Source organism: Vipera berus, assembly GCF_964194415.1.
Source record: "Vipera berus genome assembly, chromosome: 1".
In the NCBI taxonomy this organism is placed as follows: Eukaryota; Metazoa; Chordata; class Lepidosauria; order Squamata; family Viperidae; genus Vipera; species Vipera berus.
The window spans coordinates 229,523,461-229,536,230 of record NC_138202.1 but is presented as its reverse complement, the minus strand read 5'-3'; the positions used below and the strand labels follow the sequence as shown (position 1 = coordinate 229,536,230).

At 38.8% G+C, this 12,770-nt stretch overlaps 1 protein-coding gene across 1 annotated transcript in view; it reads right to left on the bottom strand.

Moving 5' to 3' along the window:
• Nucleotides 1–2,289: 2,289 nt before the first annotated feature.
• The window catches only part of HCRTR2 (hypocretin receptor 2), a gene marked incomplete at both ends in the record, with an annotated part of 31,741 nt that continues 21,260 nt past the window's right edge, over nucleotides 2,290–12,770 (bottom strand). The window contains 5 exons of the mRNA XM_081345925.1: nucleotides 2,290–2,510; nucleotides 4,337–4,458; nucleotides 7,580–7,800; nucleotides 9,874–9,989; nucleotides 11,938–12,181. Coding sequence (XP_081202051.1) covers nucleotides 2,290–2,510; nucleotides 4,337–4,458; nucleotides 7,580–7,800; nucleotides 9,874–9,989; nucleotides 11,938–12,181 — 924 coding nt within the window. The remainder of the gene's footprint in view (nucleotides 2,511–4,336; nucleotides 4,459–7,579; nucleotides 7,801–9,873; nucleotides 9,990–11,937; nucleotides 12,182–12,770) is intronic.

The following is a 12,770-nucleotide window of genomic DNA, read 5'->3' as shown; positions in this document are numbered from 1 at the left end:
TTTAAACACGAGGAGTCATTTCAGTACCACGCTCCGTCGGACAGCGCTCCGCTCGCTGCAAACGCTTGCGATTGGCCCAATCAGAGTCGGGACACCCGCCCTCTCACCCGCTCGCTTTCCCAGCTCCCGGATCTGGGTTTGCTGGAGAGCTAGCACAGTTAGCACACCTGTTGGAAAGGTCCAAGCTACGGTAAAGCTAACTGCTGATCAGATATGTTTGCTGAATAAACGATCTACTCTTTCATTAAATCCAGGAAAATAACCAGTTCGCGTTTGGCTTGATTCCTGAATTTCCTTCTATGCCTGAATTTCATAGTAATTCATCAACACACTGTTCACGTAACACACAAACACATTGCATACGGTTAAATAAAACTGAACCCCATTTTTTGGGTTCAAACGGCACGCTGATCCATAAGCTAATCGCCTGAATTGGACTTGCACATCATGCCAAGCCAAAATTATAGTCCAGTTGACTGAAATTTAGTGAGGCATGGAACTAAGCTTACGCTTCATGCTCCTGAAGGAAAACTAACTTTATTCTGATTACTAAAAGAGAATTAGATCTTCTCTAGGGTGAAAGCAGGCACCCTTTTTGGCTCTGTTGCAAAAGTCCAAGGGAATAATTTATCACTGAAACAAATGTGAAATTTGCTGCATTGTGTACTGTGCTGCCAGGCTGATAAACATAAGGGGGAAAAAATCTGTAAATGTGGGAGGAAAGGCACATATAAGCATCAATCTACAACAGCAGAGGAGCAACATCTCTCTAGATTTTATTAGTCAGTGATTCTCAAAATCCTAAATCAGCAGGAAAAGATTAGGGATGCTGAAAGTTGCCATGGTCCAAAATTTGGAGAAGGTCAGCAATACTTATAAAGCTGTAGGAAATGTGAAATGTGGAGAAAAGCAAGGCATTTAAATTCGGTTCAGTGTAATAATGTTTTAGTGTTGGAATTCTGGAAAGAACAAAAAAATTTTTTTAATTGAATTGTTATTGTATAAATTGAGTGGAAGTGAAAGAAATGAAGTTTGGGCAGCAGGTCAAAAGTTCCATAGACTGTACTTATTATAATTGCTAGTGTTTGGGTAATGTGTGAGATAGATGTTGCTAGGAAAAATATAGAAACAAAAATATGTTTAACCTATTAGTGTGTCAAGGTCTTTGAAGGTGATCTTCTCTCTCTCTCTTTCTCCACACCCACCCACCCCCGGGGAAAGCTTTTGGTTCTCTGGCCTTATGTTCATCAAAAATTAAAAAATAAATATTAACATACAGTATTAGGCAATTAGAATAATTATTTATTTAGACAGCATTCTGAGCAAATAGAAGCTAAAGCATGCAAGGTATCTGGACTGGGTATTAATTTCCAATTGCAATTTAAAGAGGCACTTCTGACTTTTCAGGTGTCCGGGCCAGCTTGCCAAAAGGCTATTAGTTCTTCTGCTCCGAGTGGGCCTCTTTCTAAAGTAAGGTGAATGACTCTTAGAAGTAGCATTTTCTGTGCTTATTATTTACAGCAAATTCATCTATTTGGATTACACAAGCTTCCAGACATGAAGAATAAGTTCACCATTAACCAAAAGGACATCAAAATTTTGTATAAATGAGAAAGAAATGTCCTAACCTTTTTTAATTGTTTGCATTGTAAGCAAAAGATGGAAAGAAGGATAAGGGATTTACGTCTTGATCAGCTTGTCTGTCAGTTTAACTCTCTGAGAACAGAGTGGAATGGGACCCAACTTGCTGGGGTATAAGAAATATCAAAGAATAGGATAGCACACACACTTGTGTGCGCACGCACACACGCACACACACACAAATACATTCATTACACAGGGAAAATAGACTCTTCCTGTGGCCACAGATAAAAGCATTAAAAGTCACGCCACATGCTTTCTCTACCATTTCATTGTATTATTATTTCATAATAATTTTATTGTTTGACTCCTTCTGACTAGTTGTCATTTTAATTTTATAATGAAATATTCTTTGGATAGGAACCAAGCCCATCAGCAGATCATCCCAATGAAAATCGATGCATATATGTCTCACAACTATCATTTCTTACAGTTGAATAGTATATGCTAAGAAAAATCACATACATTTCAAAACAATGTTCTCTTTTTAAAAAAAAATACCATCCAATTTTGTATATTAGTCTGGTTTATCTTTGTCATAATCTGTTATTTCACTTTTGCAGTTTTTCCAAGTATTTTGGTCCCTGTTTTAGATAACTGGAGTCACAGATCAATTGACAATGATTTATCACAGAAAGTAGCCATCTATCAGCTCCCAAGAAATCCAGGGCCTTTTGTGGGCAGCAAGACTACACTCGTCAAGGCAACATGTTCTGAGAGCTTTGCAACATGATCAAAATTGCTGGTCTGGGTTGTCAAGGACTTCCGACTGCCCATGCTTGTCCTTCCTCTGGGTGGGGCATTTCGATGATGGCCAATACCAAAGCAGCAGCAAGAAAAAGCAGCTTTAAATTCTTCCCGAAATTTTCCTGCCGAATCAAAGACCAAGACCAGAATGAAGAAGCAGCCAGACCGTATCCTCCCAAATTAACACAGTTCCTGCATTTGTTTCTTTTCCATTCAAAGTGTCTGATGCGATTTGCATTATCCAGAGAAGGCAGTGAGATGGCAGCTTTGCAGCAGGTGATGTAATGGGATAATGGGAATGGCCTTGATGGGGAGGCAGGGCAGGGAAGGAGAGATGTTGCCTAAGGAACAGTCAGATAAGAGGGAGTAGAGCAGAAAAGCTGCACAATGGGTGGAGAAAGAGGCTCGGAAGGGACTCCCTCATGGGTTATCAGGCTACAAAAGAGATGGCGGGAGATTTATACTTTCAGACTTGCAAGATTCTGTTAATGTAGCCTTTTCATAAAGAAGAACTAGCTCATCTGGTCGTGTTTCCTGTCAGTCTACCTGGGAAGGCTGACAGTTTTTCTAAGATGATTTATATATGCAATTATGATTCTGATTCCGATTTTGAGTTCCTACGTGCAGAACTGGTGAAGCATGTAGCAGAATCATCTTTTTAAACTGAGATTAGGGCTTGAATATCAGTGCTGTCTTAAAGGTGCAAATATGAATAGAATAGAATAGAATAGAATAGAATAGAATAGAATAGAATAGAATAGAATAGAATAGAATAGAATAGAATAGAATAGAATAGAATAGAATAGAATAGAATAGAATAGAATAGAATAGAATTACTTTATAAAGATTTTTCTTCTATTCTAATGAATTTAAAGCAAAGAGAACAACAGGGAAATAACCCTTTCAGCCCGTCATAAGCATCCTGGGCAAAGGTTTTCCACTTTAATCATTCTTGGTACACAATGGGAGGTACAGAAGCTTTTATTATCAGATTGCATTTATTTTCCTGTTTTTCTCTGAAGCACAGCGTAGTTTTTATGAATATATCCCCAAAGCGATCTAGCTTGATTTGAGTTAGTGAAAGACTATTTTTTTTTTAAAAAATCACTCCATGAGCTCTGTGCTTGTGGAAGGATTCAAACTGGAGTCTCCACAGTTAAATCCAGGACTATAGGACTCTTAGCATAAGGGATTGCAAGGGGATGAGGGACTGTTTTGCAGAGGAGGATGTTGGCAAAGGCCAATTCATTCTTTTTAGCTCAAGCACCAAGGAATTCAAAAAATATACAAAAAGTTCTTGAACTTGATCATTAGTTGAAAAGTTAACGAGGAATGAAATCACTATCTCCTATATATCAAGGAAAACAGACCTAATATTATATTTTTTATTGTTTTAGTTGTTCTATACTTTTGGAATTATGAGCCACCCAGAGTCACTGATTTAGATGGACAGCTATAGAAATCAAATGAATTCAAATCAAATCAAATCAATTAATCAGTCAATAATATTAGGCAGATCTTTTGATGTCTTGAAATTTGTCCATTGTTTGTGATTGCAACTAATGGAAAACTGACCTAAAAGTAAAAAATTGTTTGATATTGACATGATATGTATATATATATTTAAACAACGTATACTCAAACTCTGTTTATTGGTGTGCTTGCATGATGCCTTTTCTTTAAATCTCTGTTCCTTCCTCTATACAACAGTAGTATCTTTCTCTTTTAGAATACTGTAAATATGGCAAAGTAAATACATTGCATTAGCTCTTTAGCTCTGTTGTTTTTTTAACAATAATAATAATAATAATAATAATAATAATAATAATAATAACAATAATAACAACAACAAACAACAACAACAACAACAACAACAACAACAATAATAATAATAATAATAATAATAATAATAATAATAATAATAATAATAATAATATAATCTACTTACCACTAAGAAAGTTGTAAATAATTGGGTTTACTGCACTATTTGCATATACAAGCCAATGGGAGAAAGTAAACAAAGCATACACTGTTTCTCGATCTTCAGCATTGTTAAACATCCCAAAAACTCTTATAAAAAGAGGGAGGGGGGAAACGTTAGAAGTAGAAAACATTTCATATCATATTTCTGACATTGATAAAACATGTAAAATATTTGCATGGTATACAGATCAAAATTCTGAACTCCAGATGAGTGTAGTGATGTCATAACTATAGCAACATGAAGTTATAAAGGGTGTTTTCCATATATATCACCTCTTGTATACAATTGTCACATTGATTGGATGTGCCTTGACACAACTAAGGTCCACACATGCCAAGAACCAGATGCATTTCATTTATTTATCTAATTTATCTGGTTGCCCATCTCTCCAAACAACACAGCTAACAATCAATAAATACTTAAATGCATTGTCATCATTAATTATTAAAAACATTCAAAACTATGAAAAATGCTATAAAAGCAACACACGAACAAAGAAATAGCAGTCAAAGGGATATTGATGGTAACAGTACCACTTCACTGATTCACCCATCTTGGTTCAATGAGGAACTGTATACATACCTAAATTCTCCAACAGAGGTAAATGTATAGATTCTAAAGGTAAAGGTAAAGGTTCTCCCGCACATGTGTGCTAGTCGTTTCTGACTCTAGGGGCCAGTGCTCATCTCCGTTTCAAAGCCGAAGAGTCAGCGCTTGTCCGAGGACGTCTCCGTGGTCATGTGGCCGGCATGACTAGACGCCAAAGGCGCACGGAACGCTGTTACCTTCCCACCGTATTGATCTCTGTTTTTCTACTTGCATTTTTACGTGCTTTTGAACTGCTAGATTGGCAGAAGCTGGGACGAGTAACAGGCGCTCACTCTGTCACGTGGCACTCGGGATTCGACCCACCAAACTGCCCACCTTCTGATCGACAGGCTCAGCGTCCTAACCCACTGAGCCACCACGTCCATCTGTATAGATTCTAGACAAACACTATAATAATCAACTTCTAAATATACAGATTTATGCTGCCCGCTAACTCCTAATCGGCATTTTTGTGAATATTTGAGTGGAGACTACTCATACCTTTTCTCATAATTGTAAGAATACGGCTTTCTTAAGCCAGCCTGACCTTTAAAATTATATAAAGAAGGCCTTTTCCCATGATTTTCTGCCATCAAAGGTACGACATTTATCTACAAAAAAGAGGATTTTTTTTGCACAAATCAGTGCACACCAATAAGACAGGGTGCTCTGAACTGAGAATTATTTCAGTGTAAGATCCTTGTAAGATCCTCTTTCATAACAATTACTATAACTTATTATAACAACTTTTTGCCAGATTGTGTACATTCCAAATCTACAAATGAGGCTGGCCAGCCATTTTGTCTGGAATGGGCAGGGGGGGGGGTTGGATTAGAAGACCCCCAAGGTCCCTTCCAACATTATTCTATGATCTAAATGTAAACCAGAAACATTATTTTTCATCAGTGCATCCCGTTATAAAGTCACCATCCCATTCAGTAGAGATATGGCATTCAATATGCATATTTTTCTAACCTGCAGTTTGATTTGATTTCTTTTGACAGTATTGAGTCTTGAATTTAGGTCACCAGTCTTGATGAAAAACAGTAAGATTCCTGGGAAGGATCAGCATTAACTCTGCAATGGTAGCCCTATCCTAATCCAAACTGTAATCTGGAAGAACTGAAAGTCTTAAGATGCCAATGTTCTCCAACTTAGTGCCCTCCAGATGTGTTGGACCTCAACTCCCGACCTCCGATCATTCCGCCGGGGCCTGAAGACCTGGCTCTTTGAGCTCTCGGGCCCAGGCTGAGGAGATATTCATTTTAATTGGGGTTTTTTAATAGTACAGGGTTGATTTAATATTTTTTAAATTGGGTTTTAACTTTTGTATAGTTGTTTTTTAACTCCCTGTAAACCGCCCTGAGTCCTCAGGGAAAGGGCGGTATATAAATGCAATAAATAAATAAATAAATAAATAAACTCCCATCACTCCTACCCAGACTGCTGACAGGAGATGAAGGAGATGAATTCTGACATATCTGGAGGACTATAAGAAAAATGATTTACATTCCTTGTTGGCCTTGATGCCTTTAGAAATGATCTACTGGCCAACTTCTGCTGACCGGCTCTGGCCAAGAGGGACTTCTTTAGGAATAGTGCTGATAATATTCAGCAGTGTGAGATCTTCTTGCTTATATTGTCCTCAGAGTTTGTCTCCTCACTGGAACAATAACATTTTTTTCCTCGTACAGCAATACTTTCTATTTGCCCATGCATCTTCAACTGAGCCCATAGGCTGACTGCCCTCTAGTGTCAATAGGTGTCTCCTGCAGCCTTTTGATGGCTCCTACATTGCTTCCAATGTTAATCTCTTTCGGAACACGTTTATAACATTTAGAAACACATTTTTATTATTAACGTGTTTTAAGCTTTAAAATCAGTCTATTAATGAAAAAGCATATAGGGAGAGAGGAGGACAAATATTCCTTGAAATGACCTGTAATGAACATGTATGAAAGTAAATCCTGTTAGCATCCAAGAAAAATTTATCCCTACCCCAATGCTTGTGTGGGAAAGAAAATTACGGATAGTCTTCAACTTACATCCATTCAGTTAATGTCCTTTCAGAGTTACAATGGGGATGATCCTTGCACTTACAACCAGCACAGTGTCCCCAGAATCACATGATCAAAACTGAGTGCTTAGCAACTGGCAAGTAATTTATGATGGTGGCAGCATCTTGACATCACCTGATCTCCATTTGGGACCCTCCCAGCTTCTGACAAGCAAAGTCAATGGGAGAAGGCAGATTTGTTTAACGACTGCATGATTTGTTTAAAGACTACACAACTTGCTTAACAATAGCAGCAAGGTGTGTTGGTTATGTTGGCCGCTTTGAGTTATTTGCATAAATAATAAGGACTGGATTAAAAAATAAATAAGGCTACTAATAAAAAAGATTGAATAACTGGATGTGACCCACTTAACCACTGCCTCACTTAGCAATAGAAGTTCCAGTCCCAATTTTGGTCATAATTCAAGGACTCCTTGTAAGCATAGTGGACTCTCAATAAAAATCGCCACCCAATTATTGTTGAATATATTTTCCCAGCCCAGACAGACACCCAAGCTATTTTTTAAAAAAAAAATATCTCCAGACCTGGCACATGGAAGTACCTTTTCAAGATGTTGAGAATGCTAATGGGGAGATAGCAGAGGGCAAAAACCAAGAGTACCACCATGAGCATCCGGGCTGTTTTCCTCCTGGTTTTAATCTGTTTGATTTCGGCTGCCACCACGCTAATCCTCAAATGTGCTGGTGGGCCCAGTTCCCGCATCTGTGCTGTGGATTGCAGCAGCTTCCATTTCCTCTGAGCTATGGATGACGTTCCTGGAATCTGACAGCACATAATAATCGGAATCTTAATGATTGCTATTTGATCCAAGGGAAAATTTGCACTGATTACTCAGCGAAAGTAACAAAGTAGATCCATTTCCACTCATGAGCATAGCTACGTGATCACAGAGAGGTTTTAGTGTGATCATCTTCCAATGATGAAAATGGAAGATAATTTTGTTTAAAGCTAAACCCTTTTTGTTAGGATCAGTCTGTTTTCACAACAGTTGTAAAGTGTATTATAGGGTAACGTTTATTATAGGGTAAAGTTGTAAAGTTCGTTATAGGATGTGAATGGAATTAAATACCACAGATTTGGAATTTACCTCTACAGGAAGAGCTATGGATTTAACATGGGAAGCATTAAAAAGATGGCTCCTCTATATAGGAAAGATAGAATAACTTCAGATTTAAAATTTTGGGTTGATAAGATATGCTTGTTCTCTCTCTAGAAATTGGCTGATGATAATTACAATGGGAAAATTGATCACTATTATTCCATGTGCTCGAGGGCTAGTAATAGGGTCAAACATTGGACTGAAACTTTAATCTTTCTTCTTTTCGTTATTTTTATTTAGTTTTTTTTTCCTTTGTTTATCTCTGTCATGAAACATCACATTTGTAAAATACTTGATGTACTGTATGAATGGGTCAAAAATAAAAGTAAAAAAGATATGATTTGGGGGGAATCTATTCTAAACAAGCCAAAAAACCTCCACTCTATTCCGAAGACATATAACATGTACTAAAAAATGTGAAAATCATTTTACATTTATGCATTAGGTTGGCAAATATAAAGATTACTTGTTAAATACAGTGGTTCCTCAGTACTCCATGTTAATTGGTTCCAGGAGTTGTGATGAATATCAAATAATTTTTTCCCATAAGGAATAACATAGTGAGTAACAAAGCAGCTGACATCATCAAGTTCTAGCTTGTGCATTGAGTACTAAGCAAATGATAGGTGCTGGGACAAACTTTTTGTATCAAATATGTCGAGTGCCAATTTTTATGCGTTTCCAAGCAGTTGAGTACCAAGGAACCACTGTAACTGATTTTCTTCATGTGCTCTAGCCCCATGGGTTGGGGGAACACATAATGGTTGTTAATTTTTCTAACAGATAAACATGGTATATCTGCTATCTCCATGTCACAGCGTTTATTAGAATAAATAATAGTAAACACGTTTTTAGTTCTTTTCATTTAATTGGGAACTTCCCAGTTAGAAGATGGGCAGCTACATCAATGTTTTAAGCAAGCAAGCAAACCAACCAACAGAGCCTTGGTGGAGCAGTGGGCTAATGCCTCCTTAAGTAACACCAGCTGCCTGCAATTAGTGCAGGTTCGAGTCCCACCAGGCTCAAGGTTGACTCAGCCTTCCATCCTTCCGAGGTAGGTAAAATGAGGACCCAGATTGTTGGGGGCAATTAAGCTGACTTTGTAATAATGCCGCTTGGGGTGTGTGTGAAAGCCCTAATAAGCAGGCATATACATAGAATGAAGGCTACTGCTAAGCTTGTAAGCCTCCCTGAGTCTTCGGAGAAGGGCGGGATATAAATGGAATTTTTTTAAAAAAATAACAACATGCTCATTTCAGCTATTACATTCAAAAATCAAACATATGTATTTCCATGAGTGAAAGTAGCAACGCCCTTTGTTTAACACAACGACAAAAAAAGTAAATGCATTTAATACAGTGGAAATTTGTTTAGGAAATATCCATCGGAACTTTTAAGTTATGTTTCAGTTTCTTTCCTTGTCCCTTCATTCAGACATAATTTAAGAAATATGGAAACACGGGGGGGGGGGGAAAATAAATATTCCTAGCGTGTTGTATAACGTCTCAGTATTTTAATTTTAACATCAAATCTATAAACTCTTGGTTGGAGGCATGGCATTATTTATTTTTGCTAGATTGCTGCATACGTTCGGATGGTGCAAATATTCCTTTGCCAAGGATAATTTATTTCAATCTATGCCACTATACCTTTCAATCAACTGCATAATTCTTTCGAGGTTTAAAGGCTTAGCTGGCATAAGTCTTAAAAAGGGACTTCATAGCAAAAGGACCCACCTGCTGACACCACAGCTTTTGAAATATCTGCAAGTAGGCCAGCACCATAAGACACAGTGGAGCCAGATACGTTATCAGGAAGAAACAGGTATGATACATTTTGGGGAAAAAATCAGCTGCAAAGGAAACAAAACAGCACATAAATAATATCTCATTCAATCGGCTATTATACACTGCAAAAGCTGGCTCAGAGGAACATAAACGAGATTTAATTTCATACAAAACGGAAGAGCAAAACCTTACTCACTGTTGAAGTGAAATGTTTATAAAGTATTTTCAAATACTGGATCGGGTGCAGCCACGGCCTTATGATGTATTGTCCTGTTTTAATTTATGTGTTTTATATGATTATGTATCAGCATGTGGAAATGTTAAATTCCGCATACCTCCTAAAGTGAGGGAGAGGCAGTTTATAGCTACTTTAAATAAATATTGATTATGAATGCCTAATAAAATCCTTATTAGGTCATATAATTGCCAGGAAAAAAAAGCTCAGCACATACTTTTCGCGTATCAAAACTTCTTCTGGCACGGGAACTGCCAGATGAGTCTTTGAAATGAAGCATTTGAAATGAAGCAGTGCTGCTGCTTTGCTGTTAAAACCTTTATTAAAGCTTTCCCTGTGCAATTTCAGTCACTTAAAGAAAGTCCTTCAGAAATAGACCTTGGTTGGTGTTCCAGATCATGTAATAATGATGGTTAGGAGACAGAGGAAGAAAGGGAGGGAGGGCAGGGCAGGGCAGGGCAGGGCAGGGAAGGGAAGGGAAGGGAAGAGAGAGGGGAGGGAGGGAGGGAGAAATGGAGGAAGGGAGAAGGAATGGATTCTTCCTACCATTGTTAGTCTGTATAGCCAGCAATTCAGACTGGAGGACATACAGAAGGACTAATTTTGTTTTTCACCTAAAATGGCAGACAATCTTCTAAGGCAAAGGACACAATTATTTTTGTTGAGTACGGAGTGCTATAGAATGAGTGGAATTAAATCAAACTATTTTACAGGATTAGGTCTGGTAGGGAAGTTGAGGGGCTTTGTAGGCTTAAACCAATTATTTCATGCATTATTTCAGTGTTCAGTCATTGACCAAGACACAATGTCAGAAATGACTGTTAGTCTTCAGCAATAGGCACAGGGAGACCTGAAGGCCCTTATAAAAAAGGGGACTTGGGGCCCCAAATTAATCATCTTGATCTCTAAGCTTCCAGCGACCTATTGGCTACCCAGGTCCATGGCCATATAAGCAAAAGCTCTTCTAAGGCAAAGTGCTACACATCAGGTGCTCAACAGCTCTTCTCTTGAATGGTAGCACGTGACTGAATTACAGTAGTGACACAACTGATATCATGTCATTAATACTTTAGAGTTTAAAGTCAAAGAAAGGCACCCCCTTATTACTGAAGGTTATATTAAAAAAAATCTGCCAGCCAACAAAGTCTAATTTGCAGCCAACAAAGTCTAATTTGAGATTCAAGGTGCTAGTAATGGTGTTCAAAGCCCTCCATGGCATGGGGCCGGAGTACCTCAGGGAACATCTGCTGCCGGCATCAAGCTCCCTGCGCCCTGTGCGTTCCCACAGAGAGGGCCTCCTCAGGGTGCCACCGGTCAGAGAATGCCGTCTGGTGGCCCCCAGGGGGAGATCCTTCTCTGTGGGCGCCCCGGAGCTATGGAACCAGTTACCGGTTGAGCTCCGGACGGCGCCCGATCTGCGCTCCTTTCGCCGCGATCTGAAAACATACTTGTTCGAGCAAGCCGGCCTGGCCTGAGGGGGGATTGGTGGGGTTTTTTATCATTCTTATTGGGGTTTTTACTATGTATCAATTGTATTTTAATCGGGCATGCATTTAATTATCTTTTAATTTTTGTAAATTTCTGTGTTTTATTCTTGCCCTGTACACCGCCCTGAGTCCTTCGGGAGAAGGGCGGTATAGAAATGATAATAAATTAAAATTAAATTAAATTAATTAGTCTTCTGTAGCAGATTTGATAACCACCAGCCGTCTTCCCCCAACCCCACCCCTGGCCCACTGAGTCTTGCACATCCCAAGATTGAGGCCACCAGCACTCACCTCCCCAATGCTCATCGCAGACCGTGAACAAGATGGTCTTATTCGCCAGTCCCGGAAACATGCTGCTGCACTCCATAACAATTGCCTGGGGTATCATGATAAAGCAGGATACCATCCAGATAACAAGGATGCTGTTCCTGGCCCGCTTGGCTGTGCTTTTGAACATCAGGGGATGACAAATTGCATACCATCGATCCAGCGCGATGCAGCTAAGGGTCAGTACAGAAACAGAGACTGACACAGTCTACAAAGGGAAGAAGAGAAACGCCGGAAAACAACATTCAGTGAGTGACCAAAGAAGCATAATCAGAGAAGTAGTTTCTCCCACCATGGTTACAATCAGAAAAGCTTAGTTGCCAGTAACCTCTTTAACCCTAGTCCTGTTTCTAGGAAAGCAGGATTCAGTTGGGCTATATTATGGCTTTGCACTGCTAACAGGGGCTAACAAGATCTAATTTCCTTTTTAATAAAAAAAAAACAGACAAAAACAATTCCCCTATTCTCTCACATTCTATCATGTGAAAGTTAGGCTAAAATTTCTCTGCCTGATATGCAGGGAGTTGTTCACAGCGCAAAAGAGAATCAGGTTAGGAACAATCCATAAGCGTGCTTCCGATACATTGAGTATCAGGGGGGAAGAAGGATTTTGATTTAACTTGTTATCAGGGTTTCCACTAGACGGCGTTGTTAAAAGCTTGTTTGCAGTGCGTACTATGAAACTAGGTCATCCGCTACTGTACTATCTATCGTATGCAGACATGTTTGCAGGCAACTCTGTTCCTTGTGATGTGGGAATGTAGGAATGAGATTTTTGCCTCTAGGTTGGCATTCCT